At 41.9% G+C, this 12,001-nt stretch overlaps 1 protein-coding gene across 4 annotated transcripts in view; it reads left to right on the top strand.

Annotated features, from left to right (window-relative positions):
• Positions 1 to 12,001, top strand: part of PATJ (PATJ crumbs cell polarity complex component) — a 140,012-nt gene that overhangs the window by 15,762 nt on the left and 112,249 nt on the right. For all 4 annotated transcript variants that reach the window (XM_057370399.1, XM_057370398.1, XM_057370400.1 and 1 more), the window contains exons 9-12: positions 1,865 to 1,967; positions 3,146 to 3,234; positions 4,466 to 4,604; positions 9,483 to 9,559. In XM_057370399.1, the coding sequence (XP_057226382.1) occupies positions 1,865 to 1,967; positions 3,146 to 3,234; positions 4,466 to 4,604; positions 9,483 to 9,559 (408 nt within the window). The remainder of the gene's footprint in view (positions 1 to 1,864; positions 1,968 to 3,145; positions 3,235 to 4,465; positions 4,605 to 9,482; positions 9,560 to 12,001) is intronic.

Raw genomic sequence — 12,001 nt, 5'->3', positions numbered from 1 at the left:
ACTGCAAAGGCAGCTCAGTGTTTTGTGTCTCTGGAAAAATGCTGTGGCTGTGTCAGCCGAGTGTTTTGGGTCCTTCTCAAGCTCCTCTTATCCCCAGGAGGGATCAGCTTAGCAGCAAATGCAGTGTCAGGGAGATGGGAGGGGTGATCTGTGTCCCTAAGGTTGGAGTCTGAAATTGGGATTGTCCAGTACTCTGACAAAAGGCTTTCCAAGGGGATCAGCATCATTATGAGGCCCTTCTTTCCTGGCTGGATCATATTTTCCAAGGCTTATATTAGAGGGAAAATAACACGGTCTCAGTTTTGTTTCCTTCACCAAGTAGGGTTTTTCTCCTTCCTGTTGTCACTCCTCAACCCTGAGCATTGTSAATGCTGCAGCCTTTCCAAAATGTGATTCCTGGATTATTTTTAGTGTTCTCCATGTTCCTACTGTGCAGTTTAGAGGGGGAAAAATCATTTTCTGAGCTAAATAGTGCCTTCATGCATAGATTTGAAGAAACTGCTCTTCCTGGTGCCAAGAGAGATTTGCTGAAGACAAGATTAGTGGTTAATCTGAATGCATTTATTAATTTAATGATGATTTCAGTGATCCACCATTCAGTCTGTGTCAGATTCATAATGGAACTTATCCCTATAATCTAGTTTTTCTCTGGTTTCTGARTACTTTGACTAGCTATGAGCTTTGGAATAGAAAATATTTTCCTTTTCTCTTTTTTTTTGCAAATCATCAGAAGAGCAGTTTTAATAGGCRGTTAGTTATTTTCAGTTCTGCATTAATATTTGATTTTCTTTGAATTTCCCATWGTAGACAATAACTGAAACTACTTCTGTCTGTGTGTGGGCACAAGAAAGTCTCATTATCTGTACTGCCCAAGACAGTGACAGCAGTGTGAGCAGCCTGCTTGTGCTGACTGTATTTAGGACTTTGCACTTTGATTTTTCTGGACTCCATTTCCATTATTTTGCATGTTACTTCGAGAAAATTGTCTGTGTCCAGAGCAGCAACTCTGAGGAGCTTTAGATTGTCAAAGCAGCCAGGCTCAAGGCCACAGCTCCATTTCAGGTGTTGCTGTGGGCTTGTTCTCTGCAGATAAATGACAGCATCCCAASTTATCTTCATCTCCATCAGCCTCTGGTGGAGCGAGGCACTTGAGAGGCATTTAATGAGCTTAATGACTCTGCTGGTGCWGGGAGCTGTGTGTGATAACGAGATAGCTGCCCATCGATTTCTCTTCCATTGAGAACTGAGATAGGTACGGATGGAACTCTGGGCTGCTTTTCATGTGGGTCCCTCCAAAGCTGATATTTGGCAAGCATCCGATTGAACTTCTCTTTTTTCACTCCCTTAAGAAATGTTTTCCATTTTCCCAGTGCATTTTTTTTTTGCTGCTGGCAGTGACAGTATCCTTCTTGATTTCATCATTTTAACAGACMTTACTCTCATCATCTTCCTTTTGATCTGGTTGCCCCGTATCTGATTACAGAAAGCAAACAGCTCTATGTATTTTAATTTATCCCTTGCAATCCCAGATTTATGTGCTTGATTGTTTTTCTCTTTGGTCTCACCAGTGTCTTTACTGTTCCCTGTTTGAACTCTTGCCTTGCAGTTGTGGTTTTTGCTGGTCAGGGGAGAGTTGCACAGGGCCAGCTTTGTARGGACTTCACAAATTAATTTACATTGCATTTAAAAAGGAAAAACACAATCACTGCTCACTTCTGAAGGTCTTAATTAACCTGAGATATTGTAATGGCACTGGGAAATTAGGAGATATTTTATGTGGTATTTGAGGATATATTTTATGTGATATTTGAGGAGATACGTGATATTTGAGGAGGTATTTTAAAGTCTTGTGCTTTATTTATAGGATAATGACAACATTTTTGACACCTATGATGTTGAACTTGTGAAAAAGAATGGGCAAAGCCTGGGAATAACAATTGTTGGATATGCTGGCACGTGTGATATGGGTGAGTTCCACAGGATTTAGGGAAGTGTTGGACTTCTCAAATACCCTTTATTGACTGTGGGGAAAATGAGTAGCTCCTAACTGTGCTAGGATATGGGGGCAGGGAATCAAGTGGTTTTTTTCCCCTCAATTCTCTTTAAATTAGAGCTGTTAAYTCATCTTTCAAATACTGGTGACACAAATGATAATATCTTTCAAATTGTCCCAACAGAATGATCTGGTTTTATGCACAGAGGTAGTGGTTTTCATCCCTCCCTTCCTCCTGGGAAGTGTTGTGGGAATGTGGTGCAGCTGGGGTTGCTCTCCAGCCCCTTTTTGTTCCCAGGAGCTCCCATTGTGATGCCAGTCAGGGATCCCAGCCCAGGGGCAGTGCCAGGCACTGGGGAAAGGTGGGATTGAAGCCCCAGGGAGGGGTTCTGTTACCATGGACAGACCATGTTGGGCAGGTGTCAGAGGAAGCTCAGTGCCCAAAAAAGGATGGGTGAAGTGTCAAGATTTGCTACAATCACAGATCAGCATTTCATATTTGGTGGGAGTTTGTTAAAGAGAAGTGTTAGTGTTTCAGGGATTTTTAAATTATTTTTGTTCCTTCATTTTTATTTCCTTGTTCTAATTGGGAGTTAGAATTAATAATCAAACGCCAAACATGACAAAGGACAGCTTTTCTGATTTCCATGTTTCCCTTTTCTTCTTTTTTTTTTTAAGAAAAATCCTTTTTCATTAAGATTTAAAGTCCTAAATTCTTTAGCTGTAAGATGATTGAAGTCCTGATCAAAGTCCTTAAGCACATACTTTACTTTTAGCTTAGTTAGTCCTATTGAAATCAAACGCAGCATGGATTTAAGTGATTGTGGTTTAAAGCCTGGGTAAGCACAAGGATGAATCCGTGGAGGAGGAGGTGGCCTTTTGTGAGCCATTTTAAGCAAAAAAAATTTGAGGTCAGTGTACAGGTGGCTGTGTCAGCGCTGGTTTTTCCACCAGAGATCCTCAGTTTTATGTCAGGCTGTGGGAGGGGTAACGTGCAGATGGTGGTGGTTCACAGAATCATCACTTTATGGACAGAAGGAACTGTGTGAAAAAGGAATTAAAAAACTGGAATTAAAAAACTTAAGAAAAGAACCAAATGAGGTTAATGCAGTGACTTGTTTCTCTTCCTTCTCACCCCCCCTCCCCAAACAGAACCTTCAGGGATTTTTGTGAAAAACATCATACCTGGTAGTGCTGCTGACCACAATGGCCAAATTCATGTTCATGACAAAATCGTTGCTGTAAGTAAAATCCTGTGCTTATGTATTGCTGTAGAACTGGTACATTCCACATTTCTTTTAAAAAGAACAACATAGTAAAGACTTTCTGAAATTAATTAAACCTCCTCTGCTTTGCAAGAAGAAATAATTTGGTGGTTCGTATTTGTTTAGGTAGACTTGTGACAGAAATGAGCTTTGGCTTGCTGTGGTTAAATATTATTTTATATTCAGAGAAGTAGTAAATAGTAGTTAACTGTGAAAGAGGCAAGCATTTGGATTAAAGTGTTTCAGAGTGGGGAATCTTGGCTTTTGGCCTGCAGTAAAGATGAGCAACATTAACTTCTGCTTGAATTGAATGTGATTTGAGGATTGTTAAGATTCTGCAAGATGTGGCACACTGTTTGTGTTCCTTAATGGCTGTGGAGTGTGGATACAATCAAAATGTTAATGGTCACAATTTAGGTTTAAAAGCCCTGGCTTTATGTGTAGAAAAATGGAAAAACCATTGAATAAGAGTGAATTGAATAATAGCCAATTTTGCATTCACAGCACAAGCAGGAATGAATTCCACAGCCTTTTTGTTTTAAGAGATAATATTTATAGAGATATGATTTTAAATTACTTCTAAAATGTGTGCCATGCCAGACCTTCCAAAGTCAGCTTCTCCTCTGTGAGAGCAAAAATTAATATAACCTTTCATCTGCAGGAAAGGCCCTATTGATGCATGATCTGACACTGGGGTGAACAGAGTATTTTGAGTGTAAATTGAAATATCTGAAAATGTAAGAATTGGGCAGTTTGGGGTGGATTGCACAAACAGTTGTGTGTAGAAGCTTGTGTGGGTCATGTTAGAAATCCAACAGTGAATGGAGYTCCAGGCTGACTGCTCTGCTTGGARCCTTCATCCACAGTCCTTGTCAAGCTGATTTTTGTAAGCAAAAACAAAATTTAAGTAAAAATCTGTGCATACTTGTATCAGATGAGTATATTCTGTTTAATGGCTGTCCCCTGAAAACAGAAAGAAGAAATTACTGTTGTKCTCCCTTTTAAAATGCATTTTGAAAACAAATTCTCATTAGTAAAATGTAACTGATTTAATGAGATTGTTCTGCAAAAACTTCAGTCTTGGGAGGGCAACCCCATAATTCCCCCACTAAATAATGGATCTATTACTCCCAGCCTATGGCACTGCACAACACAGCCTGAGAAAGCAGCCCAATTTCTATTATTTGATAAAATTTTCTTGTTTTAGGTGGATGGAGTTAACATACAGGGTTTTACCAACCACGAAGTGGTGGAGGCGCTGCGGAACACGGGGCAGACTGTATGTCTCACCTTGCTTAGAAGGAAACCTTCCTTTGCCAYTGCTTCAGAAACACCTTCAGATAGAGGTAATTCTTTTTTTCTAGCAGCTGATTTTATTTTTCACTCAATTAACAGTTACCTCATTTAACAGTTCAGGACTGGATGCCACATTTTTTTAAGGGAGCACTGTAGAAAATTAAGATACTTAAAGGAGGAATGAAAAGGAGCAAAAATGGGAGATTCAGAAAAATTCTGTGCAAAACTCCTGTGTAGCCACCCTACCAAAATAACGGGGAATTAGTGAGGTGGTGTTACTACTTCCTGTATTTTGCAGCATATGATTTGGAGTTTTTTTCATCTGTTTTTACAGTGTAGCCAACTGTTCAGTCTTTGCATCCCCTGGAGCTGTAGGGACTGAAATTAGTGTGGACACTGAGAATGAGGGAAAACAGGAACAGGAGAATAATCTTCAAAATGAAAAGCAGCAGAGAGCAGGTAGACAGGGTATTTTGCAGGGTCTCTCCTGAGCCTGGTGAAAGGCCACCATCCTTAATCCATTTTCAGTGCTGATTAACTGACAGGGCTTTCTCCATTTTCAGCTTTTGCCCTGAAATGCTTTCTGAAGCTCTCCCCTTTGGATCTGCCAGCTCTTTCACCCTGATTGTAGCAATGTCCACAGCTCTGGGAGTGGATTCTGTGGTAATGTGCAGATGGTGGTGGTTCACAGAATCATCACTTTATAGACAGATGTGGTATCCCATGATCTCAGGGGCTGTAACTCGCTGGATCTTCCTCCATGCATAAAATTTGCCTTTTTCCAGTCAGCAGTGATCCCCTTTGTTTTGGGAGGGTTTTTTATTCAGGTTGCAGTCAGTGGAGGTGCAGCCCTTTCAGTGCCCTGCAACGATTCTCATGAACTCTGCAGAGCTGAAAGCCTCCAGCTCAGAGATTCCTTGTCCTCGTTCTGGGATGATCTAAGGTGTCCTGCCTGCACTCTCCCCTTGGCAGAGCCTTGTTCTTCCTCTTCTGCTCCCTGCCCTGCCCCAGGCTGCTGCTGAGCAGCATCAGGACAAGGAATTCCTGGGAATTCACATTTATTTCCTGATCCAATGGTACCTCAGTCATACCCATCCTCTGAATCTCAGAGGGCTTTTCCTGCCTTGATCATCCTGTGATCTTTTTGCCCTCACACATCTTAGAGTGCAGARTATTTTCACAACATTCTGCTGGTTTCCTCTACCACATCTCCCATACCCATTTGCTGCAGTTTCCTCTTTGGCACTGCAGTGGCTTCATCAGAACTTGGGCATAAAGAAAAAACTTGGTGTCTTGGGCATAAAGACCCAATAGCTGGAGTTCAGAAAAGCCACATTTTTAACAAAAACCATTCAGACACAGGGGCAGGTCCCAAAGGCACGGGCTGCTCTGGCTTTGAGCTGATTTTGGAACCAAGGCTGGAGGTCTTCCCAGAAGGCATACTTCAACTCCCCTGCAGATTTCTGGGCTCCTCTACAGGAACTTCTGGGTGAATTTATACAGCTTGTGTTAAAGTCAGCATAAATTATCCTTATGCCTTGTCGTTTCTAAGACATGTAGATGTAATAGAGGATTCTAAATTACGGCTGTCAATGAATAGCAATTTTGCTGTGATTGTTGAAGATCTGTCAGTATTAAAGACAACCTGGAAACGAGAGGAATGTAGCAGTTCCTATATCCCATTCTGTTTTACTTTTCTGTCCAAGCCTCGTAACCAGACATCCTTTGTTGTGACTTTTGCATGTTCCCAGAAATAGGAAGCCAGAACAGAGGTGGTTGAGTAGCTGAGAGTTGAGGTTCTCAAAGCATTGTTTTGCTATGACAGGAGCTAGAAAAGAGCAATACTTTGTCTATCCTGTGTCACTTACCCAGCTTGTTGGTTTTTTTTTTTTTTACTGTGGGACTTCTATGCATATTTTACTCCTGCAGAAATAYGATGCATGAGATTTCACCTCAGAATAGAATTTAATGGCCAACTTCAAATTCCAGAGATAGGTGCTTATTTTGGATGTGGTGATGGGCAATTATAACAGTGCTAAAATAAATACTGCTAATTTAAGGCTCTCACTGAACTCTGGAAATGCTTTTAGAAGTTTAATGTAAAAGGTATGTTTTATAAAATGCGAATTACTTCCCTTTAAGCCCAGTTGTGTGAAATTCTTATTAAATTGTGTTTCCTGGGGAGGCATTAAGTAGTAATTCTGGCCAGGCAAATGCTTAAGGAGTTCTGGTAAAAAGGCAATGGGGTTTGGGCTACAACGTGCACGGGGCCTGAAACTTTRTGCTTGCAGAGTGCAGGCAATGAGCTTCACAACTGCCTCTGCAACTGCAGGCTGGGCAGAACTGCCCCATCCTGCCTTGAGGGATGCTCAGAACCCAGAGGGACAATGATGGCAGTCAGGAGATGTCTGGGGAAAAAAGTCCAGCAGGTAAAGGCAGGACTTTAATGAGGGGCACAGAGCACACCCCTGTGTAGGAGCTTTGTGAGACCAGGAGGAAGCTGCAAGAGGAAAAGATCCCACTTTTGAAGAAGCTGACAATTTTGACCAGAAAACATGGTTTTTACAATGCATTTGTGGTTTCTTCTTTATGCTTGCTAATTAAAAATGAAAAACTGCCTGGAAGCGCAGGCAGAAGGACAGACTAAATATGCTGAAAAGTTGTTGCTGATGAAAGCTGTCCCTGGGAAGTGTTTTCATTTCTGAGGCCTTGCACATTATGGAAGACATGGTACATATGTCAGGGCATGAGGAATTCAGCTGGATGAGAGACTAGGAAGAAATTTCCTATTAGCTGCCATGTGGAAAAAGCTGTTTGGGGAAAAAAGAACATTGTAAGTGAATTGAGCAATGCCACTGGAATTGAATATATTCAATCCAATTCTCTTCAGCCAGCATTTCCACTGTTCTGAGAAAGTTACAAGCAGAGATTTCAAAGTGTATTTGAAAAAAAGAAAGAAAGGGGAAAACTTGAATTGGAGACGTGCATCAGCACCTGCTCTGAACAACTTGTAGATTTTGGTAATGTGTTTTGGAAGTGACAAAAAAATTTGTATTCAGCCAGCTGAACACAGCTTATAGTTGCTGAACTGAACTTTGAGCCTGACYCTGAGGTTCATTACTCCTGGTGAACCTTAAAATCTATATTTGGCTTCACAGGGGATTGCAGGTGCTYAGGTCCTGTGCAGCTCTGTAATAGCAGAAAAAGGGACTCAGGAATTTCTGTCCCTGTGCTTTTCTGCAGGTGGAAGGAGCAGAAGGATGCACTGGTGTTCTGATTTTGCTACAGTTGGGAAGTAAAAACCGTGATCAGCCTGTGCTTGATAATAAGTGTTACATTAGAAACTTGAATTTCCAGTGAAGTTAAAAAAATCTTAACTGGCAGTTGAGAATTTTAGGACAATTTGTCTAGTCTTTTTTTTTTAAGGAAATTATTTATTTCAGAGAGAACAAACTCAAGTTTTTAATCTCGGTGGGGCATGGTTTTGGTCACAGAAAATAGTTATCAGGACTGGTAGAATCCTCAGATATCTGCGTTTGCTGGAGCAAATCCTCAGATATCTAAGTTTGCTGCGTTTGTAGGTTGAAGATACTCTGGATATTTCCAAGTGACATCTCAGTTGTTGGGCTCTGAGGAGTGTGATTTCTCAGTGGAGATCAGGCAGAATTTGCCTGTCTGGCATGGCTCAAAGTGAGCTGGAGAGATGCAGGGGTGGGTTGTGCTGTTGCAGAAGTAAACTCCAATCTTTGTTTTTATCGAGCGGAAAACTTGGAAGCTGTAAATGTGTGTGACAAAGATTGCATTGCAGAGCTTTGTCCTCACAGTCCACGAAGGTGTTGAAAGCAGGGCCAGCTTGACACACCACTTGTGCAGGTTTTTGTTCCTTGGTGGGCACTGAGCTCCTCCTGGTGCCTTCACAATCCCCCCCCCCCCGAGGTGTTTTACTCTGTGTGTGTGTGCAAAACCCAAGCTTGTGCTTGACACCCCCAATTCCAGGGCGACACAGCAGCAACACTGAGCAGTCTGTGCCTTGTCTAGACATCTGACAAACCACTGCAGTCGTTCAGGGGGACAAAAAAAAAAAAACCACCCAGTTGTTGGTAATTCAGSCCCCAGATGCTGCTGCTGTTGCTGCTCGATGGAATTTGCCGTGGAGCTTGATTCTTCCCAGTTCCACATCGCTCCAGCTTGGAACTTTATACGTGAGCTGAGCTTCTGGCCGAGGTCAAACGCAGGGCAGCCAGTCATTTTCTGCTGTCTAGCTCTGTCAAACTGTCTTACAGGACTGTAACACTGCCTCGGTTGCATAAGGAAGAAAGCTGAAAAGATATAAATGTCAAGATAGCCAAGTTCCCACGGAAGGCTGGTTCAGAGCTGGGGCTTATATTAAAGCTCATGTTACTTAGTGGCCTAATTAAAGCAGACAAGACTTTATACCTGCCAAATGTATAAATAAAGTCTGTGCCTGCGTTGTGCTGACACAGCCCCTCAATAGCAGCGATATCTTGTCAGGTGTTTTCCTTCTTAAGGGGGCTCCTTTGGGTGGGAGACAATGTTTCCCYGGAGTGGGAAGCGTTTTTATGGCAACAAATGATGAAGTCGTGCGAAATTTGTTTTGCAGCCTGAAAGAATGATTTATTTACGGTGCTGCGTGGTGCAGAACTCACATCTCATCATCAGGCATCACCTCTTCTGCCTCTCWGCTGAATAAATCACACTTTTACAGGAGCTGACATTTTGCATTGTTTTCCTAAGAAAGACATTTTTGATTTGCACTGTTTGATCGACTCAGCTTAATGCACTTCCCTTCTGGGGATTTTTCCCTCTAATCTTTTATTTACACTGAATTTTTATTGGAGTATTTAGAAGTAAATGTACTTCTGAATGTACATTATGYTTGTAACTTTAATATTCACTTTCGTATTTAGGAAGAATCCCACTCCCTCCAGCACATGAGCTGAAATCCAAGTGGGAAAACCTGCTGGGACCAGAATACGAAGTTATGGTATGTTTTATTTCAACAAACTACATGCATGAATGTTATTTCTTTAAATTACAGATCTGTGAGCTTAGCATTACAGTCTGTTTATAGAACAGTTCAGTGTTTGGAACAGATCAGTAACATCAAATTTTCTTGCCTGCAACATCAGGGCTGAAATATATGTTATAACGAGTTGGGGGATTTGTTGCCCTTTTATTTTATTCTGTTTTTGCAGATACCATTGTTAAACAAATATGAGACAGGAGCAGTGATTTAAGGAAATCAACTGTCCTGTTAAATCTGCGTCACAGCAGCCGCTTAAAATACATGGCRTTTTTATTATTTCATTCATGATCTATTTGTTTTATTGGGCACTGGAAAAAAAAGCTCAGGATAGAGCTTCTGTTTTCACAAGAATCTCACAATTTTATCTGAAGAATGAAAGAATGATTTTCAAACAGGCTGGGAAAGTATGAAGCAATTCTCAGCAGCATAACTTCGTGGTGCCAGTGTCTAGTAGATATTTCTTCACTTCATATTAAATAATTGCCTAGCAAAAGATTGTTTTGATGAATTGTCACGAGGAGTTGATGGAAATTGTAATTCACTTGTGCTTTTCAGTGCTGGGTGAGCCAGCAGATAAAAGGCTCCAGACAGTGTTCTTCCTCAAGCCTTAAAAAATTCTCACCACCACCACCACCACCGAGAAAATGCCCTGTTTGTCTTTGCAATGCTTGTCCAGTTGATTTAGAGACACTTATTTTTACTACTTGGAGTAGCCATCGTTCCAGTCTCTCGCTGGAAGATTTAAAGTAGCTTTAAGAATTGCCTGGAGAARCTCGCTCCCCTCCTTTCCATTAGCACTCCTTTAAGACCCGGAGCTCGTGTAGGATTATGGACGTGATGCAATAAATCTGTAGGGCTGCCCACTTCAGTTGCTTGGTATTCCCACCCTTACATTTCCAAGGGCTGATATTACCTCCCTGAGCACCACCAGGCTGCCCACAGAGGACCAAAAACCTGCTGAGCTGGTGGATCTGGCTGTTCCCAGWCCTTCCTCAGCTGCTGCTGATGAAATGTCAGCAGTGAAAATGTCAGTGATGGGCTTTTTTTGGATAATAGAAGAGAACTCTTGTGGTGTCTCATTCTGGAAGTCAGTTTTTTTTGGTTTTGGGTGCATTTGCCTCCTCGCTGTGTTCAGTAGGAGTGTTCAGTTTGAGTCCAGCCCGTGATGATCCTGAGCCCAGACTTACCTAAACCAGAGGCTGGACAGAATTCTGAGAATAAAAGTGGTTCTGTTCATTGCAGGGCCTTCAGGTGCACTCAGGGCAGTCCCACAGCCACAATGGACAATGGCTCACGAGTTTTTCACTTTTGCCCATTTGCACATTGGGGCTGAATCCTCCAATTGCAGCTGCAGTCATTCACTCCAAGTTGGCTCTCCTCAGTTCTCTGTTTCCATCTCTTGGGGCCTGGCACAGGGARGTGTCCTTGAGTTTGGGGCTGCAGAGGAATTGTTTTGTGTGAAAGTGGGAGAGCAGGAGCTCAGCACTGTCTGTGTAGTCTGGAGTTAAACACTGAAGAATCCCAGGGGTACAGAGATGTGGAAATAGAGAAACTGAAATCCTCAGGCATCAGTGACACCCCAGTCCCTACAGCACCCCATCCTCACTCAGCTCCCTGAAGGTCACCCCAAAGGTGCCTACAGGATTCTCTCAGGAGTGTTTWTCTTTAGAGGAAAGTGCTGCTTGAAGAGAGGGGTTGGTGGCCCTTGTGGCTCCTGTGCTGCTGGTCCTTTGTGGTGCCAGTGGAAGGAGTTGAGATCCCAAGCAGGGATCGTGTGGGGTCACTCAGCTGAGGAGGCACCAGTCACAGATCCATGTGGTCACACCTGCATTGGCATGAAATGGGTTCTGTCTATCAGGAAAAACACCCTAAGTACTGCAAAACAATATGCTGGAAGCCCTGTTTAAAATCAATCCCAAAGAAAAGTGTAATCTTTATTAAACTAGAAGTTTTCAAAGAAAAGTGACCTGATTTTTTGCCAGGMTCTGGTTTTTTTCAGATCTACCAAGTGCAGCTTTCCTTCAAACATATTCAACTTCAGTATTCCAAACTCCAGCCCTGGGTCATAGATTGGAACTGAATGATCTTTAMGGTCTCTTCCAACCCTATGATTCTATTTTGTCTTATTACATTTAAAATTGAACTAAATAACCTTCTAAGGTTACAGATAAATCTGTTATGTTAAGGAGGGACAATACAAGAAAACTGTATTATTTTATCAATCTTTGAGAAAGATATTGAAAGGATTTCCTGTCACTGTTTCAAATAACCCACTTTCCATTCCCATTTGGTAATTAAAGTTATGTTTTCCAAGCCATGTTAGAAAAGTTGGTGGGTTATTCTGGATGTGAGATGGCTGCTCCATAGCCCGAGGTAACAACTTAAGCTGTCATACTTTCA

This window comes from Malurus melanocephalus, unplaced genomic scaffold (genome assembly GCF_030028575.1).
Source record: "Malurus melanocephalus ecotype Western Australia unplaced genomic scaffold, MMel_1.1 scaffold_125, whole genome shotgun sequence".
Taxonomy (NCBI): domain Eukaryota; kingdom Metazoa; phylum Chordata; class Aves; order Passeriformes; family Maluridae; genus Malurus; species Malurus melanocephalus.
The sequence above is the reverse complement of the archived record's forward strand: the minus strand, read 5'-3'. Positions and strand labels throughout refer to the sequence as shown.